Source organism: Scyliorhinus torazame, chromosome 13 (assembly GCF_047496885.1).
Source record: "Scyliorhinus torazame isolate Kashiwa2021f chromosome 13, sScyTor2.1, whole genome shotgun sequence".
Lineage (NCBI taxonomy): Eukaryota > Metazoa > Chordata > Chondrichthyes > Carcharhiniformes > Scyliorhinidae > Scyliorhinus > Scyliorhinus torazame.
This window is the reverse complement of record NC_092719.1, coordinates 83255766-83273988: the sequence shown is the minus strand read 5'-3', so window position 1 is coordinate 83273988 and position 18223 is coordinate 83255766. Positions and strand designations below refer to the sequence as shown.

Here is an 18223-nt window from a genome sequence, read left to right as displayed (position 1 = left end):
TGCCGGACTGATTCGCGCCGTTTTTGGCGCCGGTCGGTGGACATCGCGCCAATTGCGGAGAATCCCGCCCCAGATGTTCAGGAATGTGTCTATACTGTTCAATATCCAAGGACAGAATTGCATAACCCCATGGGGTACAAACTCGATGTAGTATCACAAATGCTTCTCTAATCTTTTCCACTGCGGTCTGAGAAACACTTTTGTGAGATTAGGCTGGGTACAATTTATTTGACTGTTTTGTTTAATAGCTAGGAAGCTCACTCAGACACTTCTGAATCAAAATTCTAATTCTGATCAGCTCAGGGCTTAAGAAAAGCAATTTTCCCTTCACCAGTTCAGGCTCCCTTCCCACATAACTGGCTGGCAGGCTGGCTGCCCATTTATTCTATAGAACGAGTGTTCACAGGAAATGGAAGGGCAAGGCTCTGACTCCCTGCCTGTTCAGGGATTAATCATGGAGCCTGTCCATTAAACAAACTGCCGTCCATCTTGCATTCTAAGAGCACATTTTTAGTACATACATCATGTAGATGTGGGTATTTCAACAGGCCATCAGAGACGAGCGGGTGATTAATCTACCCCGCTGGGTGGGAAATGAATGGCGTCAGATGAGCTGCCCTTTTTACACACAACTCAATTTTACTTTATGGATTCGATGGAAAATAAATTGAAGCAGCGTGTAAAATCCAGTGGTGAGTATCACTGTACCAGCTTCACACCGAGCAGGTTAAGTTAAAATTGCCCAATGATACCTGAATGCTTCGGGTCAATGTAGACAACAATAAGATAGTTGACTAATATATTATTTAAGAAATAGCAGACCCGAGACCCCACCTCAGTGCTACAGACGATACATTTAAAACAAAAAATTCGATAAATTAATTTTTAAAAAAAAATGCTTAAATATAACTCATTCCCAAATCCTCTCAGTGAAAACAGAAATTCCGGACCATGATTCAAGTGTTTCAGTCAGCTGTGAAGCATCAAATAAGATGAATTTCACAGCTGACTGAGGTGTCAGCTGACTGAATAGTGGCCCTAACCAGATGGATTAAATTGGTCGGCCTGATAAACCAATGGCTGTATACATTTGGAAATTGTAAAGCCAAGTCTGCTCCCAGCTGGCTATTCCGATAAAACAGATGTCTTCGTCTCACATTTAAGTGCACTCTATTGTCCTGGAGTGACTTCTGAACACAGCACTGTATTTTACTGTGGAGCCAGCTCAGCAAAAGCTCCAGCTGCCTTCACCCCCGAAGGGATGACATTTCATTTGTGCTTTGCAATGGAACAAGTAGAACAGTCCTTCAGAGAACAGACTAATCAAATATATGTGGTGGGGGAGGGAGAAACGAAGGGATCAACATAAAATAATATTTGTTTTCTTGCCAATATGTTGTGAGTGTGCAGAGAGATCAGTTATAGAAAATGAAAAGTATTAATTCAGATCGCAATTCACACCCTCAAGACATGCAACAAGTCCTGTACAAATGTTCTAAAGTTAGCTGTTTGGAGTGAAAATCCTGTACAGCTTACAACAAAAGGCCGTTTGTAAACAATTAAATCAATTGGATCAAGCCTCTCCGTTTTAGGCATAGAAAAATCACAAAACATGGGTATGCATGACATCAAACATGGTCAGGGATATTACGAAACACGTCCCTCGAGGTACAAATGAATGAAATGAAAATGAAATGAAAATCGCTTATTGTCACAAGTAGGCTTCAATGAAGTTACTGTGAAAAGCCCCTAGTCGCCATATTCTGGCACCCGTTCGGGGAGGCTGGTACGGGAATTAGCTACTATATCACAACTGAAATACAAATCTGGAATATAATCCTGGTCTCAGTAATGGTGACCACAAAGCCATCATTGATTGTTCTAAAAATTGATCTGGTTTACCAATACCCTTTAGGGAAGGAAATCTGCCACTCTGGCCTACATCTGACAGTGCTGTGGGTCTGGAGTTCCATGCAGGCCAGACCATGTAAGGATGACAGATTTCTTTCCTTGAAGGGTATTATAAACCAGATGGATTTTTACAACGATCGATGATAGTTTATTGAGACTAGATTTGTATTCTTGATTTATTAATCAAATTCAAATGCCAACAGCTTCCATGGTGGGATTCAAACCTGTGTTGCCAGAGCATTAGCCTGGGGCTCTTGGTCATTCATCCAGTGTCATTACCACTATGCCACCGTCCCTCTGTCGCTGACATGGTCAAGCAAGGCAGTCAGTTCAAAGGCACCTAGGATGGCTTTGCCAGCAACGGGCTAATCCCATGCAAGAATATGTATTTCAAACATTGCTTCTCCAATCTTTTCAATGGTCCACTGAGAAACACTTTTGTGCGATTAGGCCAGGGAAAATTCATTAAACTGCTTTGTTTGTGTCAGAAAGCTAGCAGGCGCTGTTCGTAGTTCAGCTAGGGGACCAGGAGAGGGGGATTGGCGAGCTCCCACTAAAAAGGGCGGAGAGGAGCTTCAGATATTTGGGGGTCCAGGTGGCCAGGAGCTGGGGGGGCCCTGCATAGGTTTAACTTTACAAGGCTGGTGGAGCAAATGGAGGAGGAGTTCAAGAGGTGGGACGCATTGCCGCTGTCCCTGGCGGGTAGGGTGCAGTCAATCAAAATGACGGTGCTCCCAAGGTTTTTGTTCCTGTTCCAGTGCCTCCCCGTGTTTATCCCGAAGGCTTTTTTCTGGCGGGTTAACAGGAGTATAATGGGGTTTGTGTGGGCGCGAGGGATTCCGAGGGTGAGAAGGGTGTTCCTGGAGCGGAGTAGAGATAGGGGGGGGCGGGCGCTGCCCAACCTCTGTGGGTACTACTGGGCTGCCAATGCGACAATGGTGCGCAAGTGGGTGATGGAGGGGGAGGGGGCTGCATGGAAGAGGCTGGAGACGGCGTCCTGTGTGGGTACGAGTCTGGGGGCGTTGGCAACGGCGCCGCTGCCGCTCCCTCCAAGGAGGTATACCACGAGCCCGGTGGTGGTGGCGGCCCTCAAAATTTGGGGGCAGTGGAGGCGGCATAGGGGGGGAAGTTAGGGCCTCGGCGTGGACCCCATTATGGGGGAACCACGAGTTCGCCCCAGGAAGAACAAGTGGAGGGTTTTCGGGGTGGCACAGGGCAGGGACACGAAGGTTGGGGGACCTGTTTGTGGACGGGAAGTTCGTGAGCTTGGGTGAGCTGGAGGAGAAGTATGGGTCCCCCCGGGGAACACCTTCAGGTACTTACAGGTAAGGGTGTTTGCCAGACGGCAGGTGGCGGAATTCCCACGGCTACTGCCACACACAGTACAGGACAGGGTGCTCTCGGGGTGGGGGGGGGGGGGGGGGGTGGGTGGGAGTGGGGAAGATCTTGGAAACTTACCAGGTGATGCAGGAGGAGGAGGAGGCCTCGGTGGTGGAGTTGAAAGGTAAGTGGGATGAGGAGTTGGGAGAGGAGATCAAGGAGGGGATGTGGGCAGATGCCCTAGGGAGGGTGAACTCTTCCTCTTCCTGCGCGAGGCTCAGCCTCATACAGTTTAAGGTGCTGCACAGGGCACACATGACCGGGACAAGGATGAGCCGGTTCTTTGGGGGTGAGGACAGGTGTGTTAGGTGCTCAGGGAGCCCAGCAAATCACACCCATATGTTCTGGGCATGCCCAGCACTGGAGGAATTTTGGAAAGGCGTAGCGAGGACGGTGTCGAGGGTGGTAGGATCCAGGGTCAAACCGGGCTGGGGGCTCGCAATATTTGGGGTGGCAGAGGAGCCGGGAGTACAGGAGGCGAAAGAGGCCGGAATTCTGGCCTTTGCGTCCCTGGTAGCCCGGCGAAGGATTCTCCTTCAGTGGAAAGATGTGAGGCCCCCAAGCGTGGAATCCTGGATCAGCGTTATGGCAGGGTTCATTAAATTGGAGAGGGTGAAATTCGCCTTGAGAGGGTCGGTACAAGGGTTCTTTAGGCGGTGGCAACCGTTCTTAGACTTTCTGGCAGAACGATAGACATTGGTCAATGGCAGCAGCAGCTCAGGGCGGGAGGGCTTACTTTATTTTTGTTTATGTTATTTACACTGAAAGGGTCTGAGGGGATGTATACACCTGGTGTCTTAAGTTGGGGTGTTAAATGTTAATTTATTATTTAGGTACAGGGTGGGGGGGGGGGGCTGCTTTTTTAGATTGTGTTTTGTACTTAACCCTGTTGGGTTCTTTTTTCTTTCTCATTTTGTTATTGATATTTTATGAAAACCTTTAATAAAAATCATTTAAAAAAAAAAAAGAAAGCTAGCAGGCTCATTTAAACCCTTATCCCATAGAATTGCCACATTGCAGAAGGGGGCCGTTTGGCCCATAAAGTCTGCACCAACCCTCTGAAAGAGCACCTTACCTAGACCCACAGTCCCACCCTATCCCCACCCAACCAGCACATCATTGGACTGTGGGAGGAAACCGGAGCACCCAGAGGAAACCCATGCAGACACGGACATGGAGAGAACGTGCAAATTCTACACAGATAGACACGCAAGGTCGGAATTGAATCCAGGTCCCTCGTGCTGTGAGGCAGCAGCGCCAACCACTGTGCCACCGTGTCGTTTCTGAAGTTGTAAATTTAAACATTTCTTAAATATATTGGCAAGGGCAATTTTCTGACAAAATAGACGTGGTTATTTATTGCAGGATAAAAACGTTGCAAGGTGGCTGCGCAAAAACTTACCAGTGATTCCAAATCTACTCTTTGGGTTCCAGTGAATGGATTCCATTTCTGAAGGACATCAACACTCTTCAGTAAAACGCTTCTCTGCATTATGAAGAAAAAAGACTAAATAAACTGTTGTTTTCCAGTCAGAGAGCCTACAAATCAGCCAAGAAATGCCAATCAAAATACTTACATGGTATGTATTCATGATGGTAAACAATTTTGGTTCATTAAGCTCTCCTCTGTGGGTCTCACAAGGCAGGATTTTAAATGAAACTTGGTCTTTGTCATTCTAGCATTTTTCATATACTAGCAATTTGTCCAAACTTGGTCAATCCTGTAGAATAATCATTGGGACACCACCTGGGTCTTGGTGCCAGTGTGAGGCACAATATAGTGGAAGGGGCTGTTGGCAACCCCATCTGCCATTCCAGCTGATCTAATGGGAGGTTTCATAACCACCTTTGGCTAACATAAGCTCACCAACTTCTGCTTTTAAATTTAAAATTATCTATTATTAATTGTTAGTTGGAGAAGAGCTCCAGCTTCTACCACCCTTTACATGAAGAAATGTTTCCTAATTTCACTCCCCAAAGGTCTGGCTCGAACCTTTCGACGATGCCCTGAAGTTTCACACACACCCGACTAAAAGAATATACCTCAATCTACCCTATCTGTTCCCTATTATTTTTTAAAATAAATTTAGAGTGCCCAATTCATTTTTTCCAATTAAGGGGCAATTTAGCGTGGCCAATCCAGCTACTTACACATCTTTGGGTTGTGGGAGCGAAACCCACGGAAACACGGGGAGAATGTGCAAACTCCACACGGACAGTGACCCAGAGCCAGGATCGAACTTGGGACCTCGGTGCCGTGAGGCCACAGGGCTAACCCACTGCGCCACCTTGCTGCCCTCTGTTCACTATTTTGGGTAAAAAGAATATACCCCTATCTGCACTACTTTGGATACTTCAACTAAATCATCCTTAACATCTAAACTCCAGGGTATACAACTCTTTTAGAAGAGGTCACACAATGAGCAGTAAATACTCTAACCTAAATTGAAAAAAGGTCAAGTAATTTGTTTGGGGCTTTGGGCAATAAGAGAGGAGATAAAAGGTGTTGCATTTCCTACCTGTGCATGGAAAGGTGCTGTATGAAAAGAGGATAATTCAGGAACAGACCAGGATATGGTGGAGGGAATGATCCCTTTGGAATGCTGAAGGGGGAGGTCAGTAGAAGCGATATTTGGTAGTGGCATCACGCTGGAGCTGGCGGGAATTGCGGAAGATGATACATTAAATACGGAAGCTGCTGAGGTGGAAGGTGAGGAGAAACAAGGGGAACCCAAGCATATGGAGAAGGATTACAAGCAGAATTACATGAAATGGAATAGATACAGTCGAAGGCCCCGTGAAAATAGTGTGACAAATCCATTGAACCTATTATAAAAAGATTATAAAAGCTATTTAAACTCTCGTAGCTTAGCACTTAGATTGTGATATTCATCATAATTATGGCTTCCTTTGTCTTCTTTCTCCCCAGATAGAGTTCAGCACTTGGTTTGTGAGCCTTGGATTCAGATAATTAGGAAAGGTTTCCCTTTTCATAGACAAATTGGATTTAGAATAATGAAATAGGAATGGGCCATTCACTCACCAAACCTGTACTGCTGTTCAATTGGATTATGGTTGATCTGCATTTTATCTCTCTGTAAAACAGGACATCAGTAAGACCACATCTCGAATAGTGTGTGCAGTTCTGGTCTCCTTATTTAAGGAAGGATGCAAAAGTGTTAGAGGTGGTCCAGAGAAGGTTTCTTAGATAGATACCTGGAATGAGTAAGTTGACTTATGAGAAACGTGAGGCAGACTTGGCTTGCTTCCACTGGAGTTTAGAAGAATGAGCAAGTTGATTGACGTACAAAAGATCCTGAATGGCCATCAGAAGGTGGAAAGGATGTTTCCTCTTATGGGTGAATCCCAGGGGGCACTGTTTTTAAAATTAGGGATCACTCTGTTAGGACAGACATGAAGAAACATTTTTTTTTTCTCAGAGGGTTGTGTGACTTTAGAATACCCTGCCTCAGAAGGTGATGGAGGTGGTGGAGGGGGGCGGGGGGGGGGGGGGGGGGGGGCACTGAATATTTTTAAGGTGCAGGTAGGTAGATTCTTTTTCGGCAAGGGAATCAAAGGCTGGCAAGGGAATCAAAAGCTATTGGGGGTAGATGGGAATATGGAACTTGACACAATCAGATCAGCCATGATCGTAAAAAATGGTGGAGCAGGCTTGAATGACCTATTTCTGCTGCTATTTCACCCGAATTCTATTTGCGCCCCGCTCCCTTGATAATCACACCTCACAAAATTTTATTGATCACAGTCTGGAAGATTCCAACTGACCAAGCATCTCGAAAGACATGCTGCAGATGAAGTTTACCTGAACAGGAGCTGTAGTGTGGCAACTAGGGGATTTTCACAGTAACTTCATTGCGGTGTTAATGTAAGCCTACTTGTGACACTAATAAAGATTATTATCCATCCACACCATATTTCCACCACCCCTTTTATGTGGAAAAGTGCTTCCTAATTTCACACTTAAATGGCCTAGCTGTAATTTTAGAATTGTGTCCATTATTCTGGATTCTCACACCAGAGGAAATAGTTCCTCTGCAACTGCCTTCTGAAATCCAACACCCCCATTAGATCAGCTGTCCACTTTCCAAACTCAATGAAACAATGCAAGCCAAGATTATCAACGATTTTCAGAATTTAACTATTTAAGCCCAACATGATTCTTGTGAACCTCTCTGCTGCATCCCCTTCATAACCAATGTATCTTCCTAGAGGTTAGCTATGCATATACCGTACTCCTAACACGGTATGCCTGATTAGATCTGCCAAAGGCGTTGTACAACGGAAACATAACTTTCTCTCCAGGCCCCCTTGGCATGGAGACTGACATTCTATGTCTTTTTTTAAAAACTTATGCACTGATTTACAGACACTGGAGTCCATGGACATCCGAGTTATTTTGCTGCTACTTAGCTTCTAGCCTCTCACCCGTAAGAAAATGTTGTGATTTGTCGGCCCATGATCCAAATGAACTCACATTGAACTCCATCAGCCATGGCTTTATCTACTCAGTGTTTGCTGCTTCATAATTTTTTGCTCCAACATGATTTTGTATATACCTTGGTGTGAAGGTACAACTCATTCTTCCTTAATCCCAGCTTTCCTCTTCTACCTCCCAACCAATTAGCAGTCACAAGGTTACCTACAATTCAGTTTTTTTTTGCTATTAATCTCCTGTGCGGAACATTATCAAATCACTTCTGGACGTTCTTGCAGACACTCCTTTATCCACCGTATTAGTGACCTCCTCAAAATAGTCAACCATATCAATCAGAAATGACCAACCTGGGACTTCCGGTAGCGGCCATGTCCGAATAGGTCGCATACACGGCAGCTCCCGCCGGGATCGGGGTTTCGGGCCTTTAAACGGGCCGGCAACGGCACTTGGAAGGTGAACACCGGCGTGGGAAAGGACGCTGGAGAGGTTCCCCCCACTGCTGTATGGAGGGAGCCAGGAGCGGGGCCGTTAAACGAGTGATTGTGGAGAAGAGAGCGGAGTGGGTCCGGGAGGACAAAATGGCGGCCGGTGCGGACCAAGAAGAGTGGGCCCAGTGGTCAAGAGAGCAGCAAGACTTTCTGAGGAGCTGCTTCGCAGAGCTGAAGACGGAGATGCTGGCCCCTAAGAAGGCCTCCATGGAAAAGATGATGGAGGTTCAGAAGCTACAGGAGAAGACGATCAAAGAGGTGGAGAGGAACGTATCTGAGAATGAGGACGAGATCCTGGGCCTGGCGATCAGGGTGGAGGTGCACGAGGCCCTACACAAGAGATGGCAGGAGAGGCTGGATGACCTCGAATATAGGTCTTGAAGTCACAACCTGCGGATCCTGGGCCTCCCTGAAGGTGCGGAGGGGGCGGACGCGAGCACGTATGTGACTACAATGCTGGGGACGCTGATGGGCGCGGGGGCCTTCCCGCGGCCCTTGGAACTGGCGAGGAAGCAGAGGGCGAATGAACCACCGAGGGCGATGGTGATAAGGTTCCACCGCTTTACAGACAGGGAGCGTGTCCTGCGTTGGGCAAAGAAGGAGCGGAGCAGTAAGTGGGAGAACGGCGAGATTCGCATATACAAGGACTTGGGAGCTGAACTGGCGAGGAGGCGTGCGGGTTTCAACCGGGCCAAGGCGGTCCTTCACAGCAAAGGGGCGAAGTTCATGCTCCTACATCCGGCGAGACTTTGGGTAACATACCAGGTCAGGCACCATTATTTTGATACGCCGGATGAGGTGTGGACATTCATTAAGCACGAAAAGCTGGACTTGAACTAAGGGGCAGCTGCACGTGGGTGAAACGCGCTGGCGGAGATGTGCAACCGGGTGTTGGCCTGGTGTAAGATTGTTAGTAGAATTTATGTTTGTTTGCTTTCCTCTTTCTGTTTTTTTGTTTCAGGGGGTGGGGTAACGCCTGGGTTGTGTTGTCCGATGCACGGGAAGGATCCGGATGGCACTTACCCTCTTAGCCTGTGGGGGAGAGAGGGGTTGGGGGCCCGAAGGAGGAGACAAAAGTAAGTTTGGAGATAGAGGCGGGAGCTGCCGGGGTCAGCATGGGTCAGCTGACTTACGGAAGCGCAATGGAGGGGGAAATCAGTGCTAAGCGGGTGCTTGGCATGGGGGGTTGGGATTGGGGGGTTGGGGAAAGGGGTGCTGCTCTGCTGACTGAAGGGGAGCCAACTGTTGGGGATAGATGGAGAATCGGGTTGGGGGGCCTCTGGTGGGAGGGCTGGAGCGAGCGTGGGGCGCGGTCACGTGGCTGGCCAAGAAAGGGAGATGGCTAGTCGGCGATGTGGGGGGGGTCAACCCCCCCCCGTCTAGGCTGATCACGTGGAATGTGAGGGGCCTGAACGGGCTGGTTAAGAGGTCCCACGTGTTCTTGCATTTAAAGGGGTTGAAGGCACTTAAAACACGCTGACCAAACGAGGTTAAGGAGGGGATGGGTGGGCCAGGTGTTTTACTCGGGGCTAGACTCAAAGACCAGAGGGGTGGCAATTCTGGTTAGTAAACGGGTGGCATTTGAGGCAGAGAGCATTGTGGCAGATAAGGGGGGCAGGTACATAATGGTGAGTGGCAAGCTACAGGGGGCCGGGGTGGTGTAGGTGAACGTGTATGTTCCGAACTGGGGTGATGTGGAATTCATGAGGCGCATGTTGGGTAAAATCTCGGACTTGGAGTCAAGTAACTTGATTATGGGGGGGGACGGACTTTAATACGGGCTTGGATCCGCGCTAGACCGGTCTAAGTCCAGGTCGAGAAAGAGACTGGTGGGAGTTCATGGATCAGATGGGGGGCGTGGACCCGTGGAGATTCGCGCGGCCAAGGGCGAGGAGTTCTCTTTTTTTCTCCCACGTCCATAAAGTCTACTCGCAGATTGACTTTTTTGTGTTGAGCAGGGCGTTAATCCCAAGGGTGGAGGGGGTTGAGTATTCGGCCATTGCGGTCTCGGACCATGCCCCGCACTGGGTGGACCTGCGACTGGGGGCGGAGCGGGGGCAGCACCCTCTCTGGAGACTGGATGTGGGGCTGCTGGCGGATGAAGAGGTGTGTGGGCGGATAAGGAGGAGCATTCAGAACGATGTGATAACGAATGACACAGGGGAGGTAACAGCAGCAGCTGTTTGGGAGGCTATGAAGGCGGTCATCAGAGGGGAGTTAATCTCTATTAGGTCCCACAGAGAGAAGAGGGAGAGGGCGGAGAGGGAGAGGCTGGTGGGAGAGATGCTTAGGGTAGACAGGAAGTACACGGAGGCCCTCGAGGAGGGGCTGCTAAAGGAGCGCCGGAGATTACAGGCGGAGTTCGATTTGCTGACCACAGGGAAGGCGGAGGCACAGCTGAGGAAGGTGAAAGGGGCAGTCTACGAGTATGGGGAGAAAGCAAATAGGATGCTGGCGCACCAACTTCGCAGGAGAGAGGCAGCCAAGGACATTGGGGGAGTGAGGGAGGTGGTGAGCCCAGAGAGGATTAATGAAGTCTTCAAGGAGTTTTATGGGAAGCTGTACGAGTCAGAAACCCCGAGGGGTGGGGAAGGGATGAAGCAATTTATGGATCGATTGAGGTTCCCAAGGGTGGACGAGGATCGGATGGTGGGACTGGGGGCCCCGATGGAGTTGGAGGAGATAGTTCAGGGACTGGCAAGTATGCAGTCGGGCAAGGCCCAGGGTCCGGACGGCTTCCCTGTAGAATTTTATAAGAAGTTCTCGGAGCTACTGAGCCCGCTCCTGCTAAGAACCTTTAACGAGGCAAAGGAGAGAGGAACCCTCCCCCCGACGATGTCGCAGGCATTGATCTCGCTCATTTTGAAGAGGGAGAAGGATCCATTTCAATGTGGGTCCTACAGACCGATATCGCTCCTGAATATAGATGCCAAATTGCTGGCAAAACTTCTGGCCACCAGAATAGAGGACTGCGTCCCGGGAGTGATCGAGGAGGACCAGACGGGTTTCGTCAAGGGCAGGCAACTGAACACAAATGTGAGGAGGCTCCTGAATATTATTCTAATGCCCTCGGAGGGAGGGGGTGCAGAAGTAGTGGCTGCCATGGATGCGGAGAAGGCCTTTGACAGGGTGGAGCACCTGTGGGAAGTGTTAAGTAGGTTTGGATTCGGGGAGGGATTCATAGGGTGGCTCAAGCTACTGTATCAAGCCCCCGTAGCGAGTGTGTCCACGAACTGGTTGAGGTTGGAGTATTTCAGGCTGCACCGAGGGACGAGGCAGTGGTGCCCCCAATCCTAGTTACTATTTGCCCTGGCAATTGAGCCGTTGGCCATAGCGCTGAGGACTTCGAGGAACTGGAGGGGGCTGGTCCGGGAGGGGGGGGGGGGGGAAGGAGCACCGGGTTTCCCTCTATGCGGATGACCTGCTATTGTATATTTCGGACCCGCTAGAGGGGATGGGGGACGTCATGCGGGTCCTGGGGGACTTTGGGAGCTTCTCAGGGTACAAGTTGAACACGAGGAAAAGTGAGCTGTTTGTAATCCACGCTAGGGGTCAGGAGGAGAGACTGGGGGAGCTCCCGCTCAAGATGGTGGAGAGGAGCTTTTGTTATTTAGGTATACAGGTGGCTAGGAACTGGGATGCCCTACACAGGCTCAATTTATCTCGGCTTGTAGAGCAGATGGAGGGAGACTTTAAAAGGTGGGACATGCTCCCGCTTTCCCTGGCAGGAAGAGTGCAGACTGTGAAGATGACGGTTCTTCCCAGATTCCTGTTCGTTTTTCAGTGCCTCCCCATTTTCATCCCCAAATCCTTCTTCAAGCGGGTGAACAGGATTATCATGGGATTTGTGTGGGCAAACAAGACCCTGCAAGTCAAAAGACTGTTCTTGGAGCGTAGCCGGTGGGGGGCGGGGGGGGGCAGGAAGGAGGAGACGGCCTCAGTTTGGACCCCGATACGGAACAACCATAGATTTGCTCCGGGCAAGATAGACGGGGGGGGGGTTTCAAGGCGGGTATAGGGCAGGTATTGGAAGGATGGGAGACCTGTTTATAGAGGGGACTTTCCCTAGCTTGAAGGAGCTGGAGGAGAAGGTCAGCCTGCCCCCGGGAAATGCTTTCAGATACCTCCAGGTCCGGGACTTTATCAAAAAACTGGTGGGGACATTTCCGCTGCTACCGCCTGGAAGGATACAGGACAGGGTAGTGTCTGGCATCTGGGTAGGAGAGGGGAAGATGTCAGACATATATCAGGAGCTGCAGGAGGCGGAGGAAGCCTCAGTGGAGGAGCTGAAGGGCAAGTGGGAGGAGGAGCTGGGCGAGGAGCTAGATGAGGGCCTGTGGGCTGATGCCCTGGGCAGTGTGAATTCGTCCGCATCATGTGCCAGGCTCAGTTTAATTCAGGTTAAGGTGGTGCATCGGGCACACATGACGACGGTGAGAATGAGCAAGTTCTTTGAGGTGGAGGACAGGTGCGCAAGATGTGCAGGGAGTCCGGCGAACCATGTCCATATGTTTTGGGCATACCGGGCGCTTAAAGAATTCTGGCAGGGCTTTGCGAGGGCTATGTCCAGGATTTTGGACACGCGGGTGAAGTCGAGTCCAACAATAGCGATATTTGGGGTGTCGGAGGATCTGGGAGTGCAGGAAGCGAAAGAGGCCGAGGTACTGGCCTTTGCCTCCCTGGTAGCCCGGAGACAGATCTTGTTAATGTGGAGGGACTCGAAACCCCCGAGTGTGGAGACCTGGGTTTGTGATATGGCTGGGTTTCTCAGCCTGGAGCGAATAAAGTTTGCCTTGAGAGGGTCCTTGTTGGGGTTCTCCAGGCGGTGGCAACCTTTCCTTGACTTTCTAGGGGAGCGGTAAAATGTCAGCAACAGCAGCAACTGGGAGGGGGGGGGGGGGGGGGCTCAACTCAAGTGGGGGGAATTGTCTATTTAATGTATATTTGCGTTTTGTATAATGATAACAGCCACCTAGTTTTGTTAAATATTTTTCGTTTATTTTTCTGTTACGTAAAAATTCTGGTTGAAAAAAGCTTTAATAAAAACAATTTAAAAATGACCAACCCATCAGAAATCAATCCCGGCCATGTTGATTCAGCTCATTCTAATCCAGGTTTTCAGTTACTCTTAATTACCTGGTTTTTCAATCTCTTATTTCTTAAATAATGAAGTTATTTTTCCTATTTTTTAATCCAAACATACAATTTCCAAATCTAAAGGTCTTTGGAAGATTACAACAAACATAAATTAAATATCCTCACCTATTTATTTTAATCAAGAAGTCTTACAACATCAGGTTAAAGTCCAACAGATTTGTTTCAGACACTAGCTTTCGGAGAACTGCTCCTTCCTCAGGGTGAATGAAGAGATATGTTCCAGAAACATATATATATATATATATATATATAAAGTCAAAGATGCAAGACAATGCATTGAATGCGAGCATTTGCAGGTAAATAAGTCTTTACAGATCCAGAGATAGGGGTAACCCCAGGTTGAAGAGGTGAATTGTCCCAAACCAGGACAGTTGGTAGGATTTCTCAAGCCCAGGCCAGATGTTGGGGGATGAATGTAATGCGACATAAATCCAAGGTCCCGGTTGAGGCCGTACTCATGTGTGCGGAACTTGGCTATAAGTTTCTGCTCGGCGATTTTGCGTTGTCGCGTGTCCTTAAGGCCGCCTTGGAGAACGCTTACCCGGAGATCAGAGGCTGAATGCCCTTGACTGCTGAAGTGTTCCCCGACTGGAAGGGAACATTCCTGCCTGGCGATTGTCGCGCGATGTCCGTTCATCCGTTGTCGGAGGATCTGCATGGTCTCGTCAATGTACCACGTTTCAGGACATCCTTTCCTGCAACGTATGAGATAGACAACGTTGGCCGAGTCGCACGAGTATGTACTGCGTACCTGGTGGGTGGTGTTCTCACGTGTAATGGTGGTACCCATGGAAGGTTCATAAGGAGGAGGTGTTAGCAATTCTGGAAAGTGTGAAAATAGATAAGTCCCCTGGGCCGGATGGGATTTATCCAAGGATTCTCTGGGAAGCTAGGGAGGAGATTGCTGAGCCTTCGGCTTTGATCTTTAAGTCAACTTTGTCTACAGGAATAGTGCCAGAAGACTGGAGGATAGCAAATGTTGTCGCCTTGTTCAAGAAGGGGAGTAGAGACAACCCCGGTAACTATAGACCAGTGAGCTTTACTTCTGTTGTGGGCAAAATCTTGGAAAGGTTTATAAGAGATAGGATGTATAATCATCTGGAAAGGAATAATTTGATTAGAGATAGTCAACACGGTTTTGTGAAGGGTAGGTCGTGCCTGACAAACCTTATTGAGTTCTTTGAGAAGGAGACCAAAAAGGTGGATGAGGATAAAGCAGTTGATGTGGTGTATATGGATTTCAGTAAAGCGTTTGATAAGGTTCCCCACGGTAGGCTACTGCAGAAAATACGGAGGCATGGGATTCAGGGTGATTTAGCAGTTTGGATCAGAAATTGGCTAGCTGGAAGAAGACAAAGGGTGGTGGTTGATGGGAAATGTTCAGACTGGAGTCCAGTTACTAGTGGTGTACCACAAGGATCTGTTTTGGGGCCACTGCTGTTTGTCATTTTTATAAATGACTTGGAGGAGGGCGTAGAAGGATGTGTGAGTAAATTTGCAGATGACACTAAAGTTGGTGGAGTTGTGGACAGTGCGGACGGATGTTACAAGTTACAGAGGGACATAGATAAGTTGCAGCGCTGGGCTGAAAGGTGGCAAATGGAGTTTAATGCAGAAAAGTGTAAGGTGGTTCATTTTGGAAGGAACAACAGGAAGACAGAGTACTGGGCTAATGGTAAGATTCTTGGCAGTGTGGATGAGCAGAGAGATCTCGGTGTCCATGTACATAGATCCCTGAAAGTTGCCACCCAGGTTGAGAGGGTTGTTAAGAAGGTGTACGGTGTGTTAGCTTTTATTGGTAGAGGGATTGAGTTTCGGAGCCATGAGGTCATGTTGCAGCTGTACAAAACTCTGGTGCGGCCGCATTTGGAGTAGTGTGTGCAATTCTGGTCGTCGCATTATAGGAAGGATGTGGAAGCATTGGAAAGGGTGCAGAGGAGATTTTACCAGAATGTTGCCTGGTATGGAGGGAAGATGTTATGAGGAAAGGCTGAGGGACTTGAGGCTGTTTTTGTTAGAGAGAAGAAGGTTAAGAGGTGACTTAATTGAGGCATACAAGATGATCAGAGGATTGGATAAGGTGGACAGTGAGAGCCTTCTTCCTCGGATGGTGATGTCTAGCACGAGGGGACATAGCTTTAAATTGAGGGGAGATAGATATAAGACAGATGTCAGAGGTAGGTTCTTTACTCAGAGAGTAGTAAGGGCATGGAATGCCCTGCCTGCAACAGTAGTGGACTCGCCAACACTAAGGACATTCAAATGGTCATTGGATAGACATATGGATAATAAGGGAATAGTGTAGATGGGCTTTAGAGTGGTTTCACAGGTCGGCACAACATCGAGGGCCGAAGGGCCTGTACTGCACTGTAATGTTCTATGTTCTATGTCGATGATCTGGCACGTCCTGCAGAGATTGCCATGGCAGGGTTGTGTGGTGTCATGGTCGCTGTTCTGAAGGCTGGGTTGTTTGCTGCAAACAATGGTTTGTTTGAGGTTGCGCGGTTGTTTGAAGGCAAGTAGTGGGGGTGTGGGGACGACCGTGGCAAGATGTTCATCTTCATCGATGACGCGTTGAAGGCTGCGAAGAAGATGTCATAGTTTCTCCGCTCCAGGGAAGTATTGGACGACGAAGTGTACTCTGTCGGTTGTGTCCAGTGTTTGTCTTCTGAGGAGGTCGGTGCCCCCCCCCCCTACTTGCCTTCAAAAAACCGCGCAACCTCAAACAAACCATTGTTTGCAGCAAACTACCCAGCCTTCAGAACAGCGACCACGACACCACACAACCCAGCCATGGCAATCTTTGCAAAACGTGCCAGATCATCGGCATGGATACCACCATTACACGTGAGAACACGACCCACCAGGTATATGGTACATACTCGTGCAACTCGGCCAACATTGTCTGCCTCATACGTTGCAGGAAAGGATGTCCTGAAGCGTGGTATATTGGCAAGACCATGCAGATCCTCCGACAACAGATGAACGGACATCGCATGACAATCGCCAGGCAGGAATGTTCCCTTCCAGTCGGGGAACACTTCAGCAGTCAAGGGCATTCAGCATCTGAGCTCCTGGTAAGCGTCCTCCAAGGCAGCCTTCAGGATGCGCGACAACGCAAAATCGCCGAGCAGAAACTTACAGCCAAGTTCCGCACATATGAGTACGGCCTCAACCGGGATCTTGGATTCGTGTCGCATTACATTCATCCCCCACCGTCTGGCCTGGGCTTGTGAAATCCTACCAACTGTCCTGGCTTGAGACAATTCACACCTCTTCAACCAGGGATTACCCCTGTCTCTGGATCTGTAAAGACTTAATTACCTGCAAATGCTCGCATTCAAAGCATAGTCTTGCATCTTTGACTTTTGTCTATATATATGTTTCTGGAACATACCTCTTCATTCACCTGAGGAAGGAGCAGTGCTCCGAAAGCTGGTGCTGAAACAAACCTGTTGGACTTTAACCGGGTATAAGACTTCTTATTGTGCTCACCCCAGTCCAATGCCAGCATTGCCTTATCATATTTATTTTAATACTCTTGTGATGGGAACCATCAGGTTCTAGGGATTTGTCTATTCTAGGTCCCATTAGTTGCTTCATTTTTACACACATTACATCCACTCAGTTCTCCCTACCCTTGACTTATTGTTGATTCTCTGGTACCAATGGTGTTTTGTGCTCTTCCCCATTGCAAAAAGTATTAATTTAACAAGTCTGTCATTTACTCATTGTCCACTGTTGTCCCCATGCTTGCCACTCTCTTTCTCCAATTTATTGATAAAATCTTTTACTTAGACTTAGATATCCCTTGTAAATTTTTGTATTCTTCATTTCTTGCTTTTTTTGCTTTTAATATCTCCCCCGTGTCTTTCCATTAGCTTCATATTGGGTCGTACCTCATTTGTTGACCAAGGTTTATTTTTTAAGAGTACCCAATAATTTTTTCCCCCAATGAAGTGGAAATTTAGCATGGCCAATCCACCTAATCTGCACATCTTTGTGTTGTGGGAGTGAAACCCAGGCAGACACGGGGAGAATGTGCAAAATCTACACGGGCAGTGACCCGAGGCCGGGATCGAACCTGGGACCTCAGAGTCGTAGGCAGCAGTGCTAACCTATGTGCCACCGTGCCGCCCGACCCTGGGTTCTTAACTGCACAAGTCACACGGGATCAGAGGTGAGCTGGCAAGATGGATACAGAACTGGCTAGGTCATAGAAGGCAGAAAGTAGCAATGAAAGGGTGCTTTTCTGATTGGAGGGCTGTGACGAGTGGTGTTCCGCAGGGATCAGTGCTGGGACCTTTGCTGTTTGTAGTCTATATGAATGATTTGGAGGAAAATGTAACTGGTCTGATTAGTAAGTCTGCAGACGACACAAAGGTTGGTGGAATTGCGGATATCAATGAGGACTGTCAGAGGATACAGCAGGATTTAGATCATTTGGAGACTTGGGCGGCGAGATGGCAGATGGAGTTTAATTCGGACAAATGTGAGGTGATGCATTTTGGAAGGTCTAATGCAGGCAGGGACTATACAGTGAATGGTAGAGCCCTCAAGAGTATTGACAGTCAGAGAGATCTTGGTGTACAGATCCACAGGTCACTGAAAGGGGCAACACAGGTGGAGAAGGTAGTCAAGAAGGCGTACGGCATGCTTGCCTTCATTGGCCAGGGCATTGAGTATAAAAATTGGCAAGTCATGTTGCAGCTGTATAGAACCTTAGTTAGGCCACACTTGGAGTATAGTGTTCAATTCTGGTCGCCACACTACCAGAAGGATGTGGAGGCTTTAGAGAGGGTGCAGAAGAGATTTACCAGGATGTTGCCTG

General features: G+C 48.4%; 1 protein-coding gene across 4 annotated transcripts in view; it reads right to left on the bottom strand.

The window, feature by feature from the left end:
- vezt (vezatin, adherens junctions transmembrane protein) overlaps positions 1 to 18223 on the bottom strand; it is a 187500-nt gene that overhangs the window by 78512 nt on the left and 90765 nt on the right. For 3 of the 4 annotated variants that reach the window (XM_072471890.1, XM_072471887.1, XM_072471891.1), the window contains exon 3: positions 4694 to 4777. The exons of the other annotated variant lie outside the window; for it this stretch is intronic. In XM_072471890.1, the coding sequence (XP_072327991.1) occupies positions 4694 to 4777 (84 nt within the window). The remainder of the gene's footprint in view (positions 1 to 4693; positions 4778 to 18223) is intronic. 4 annotated transcript variants of the gene reach the window in all.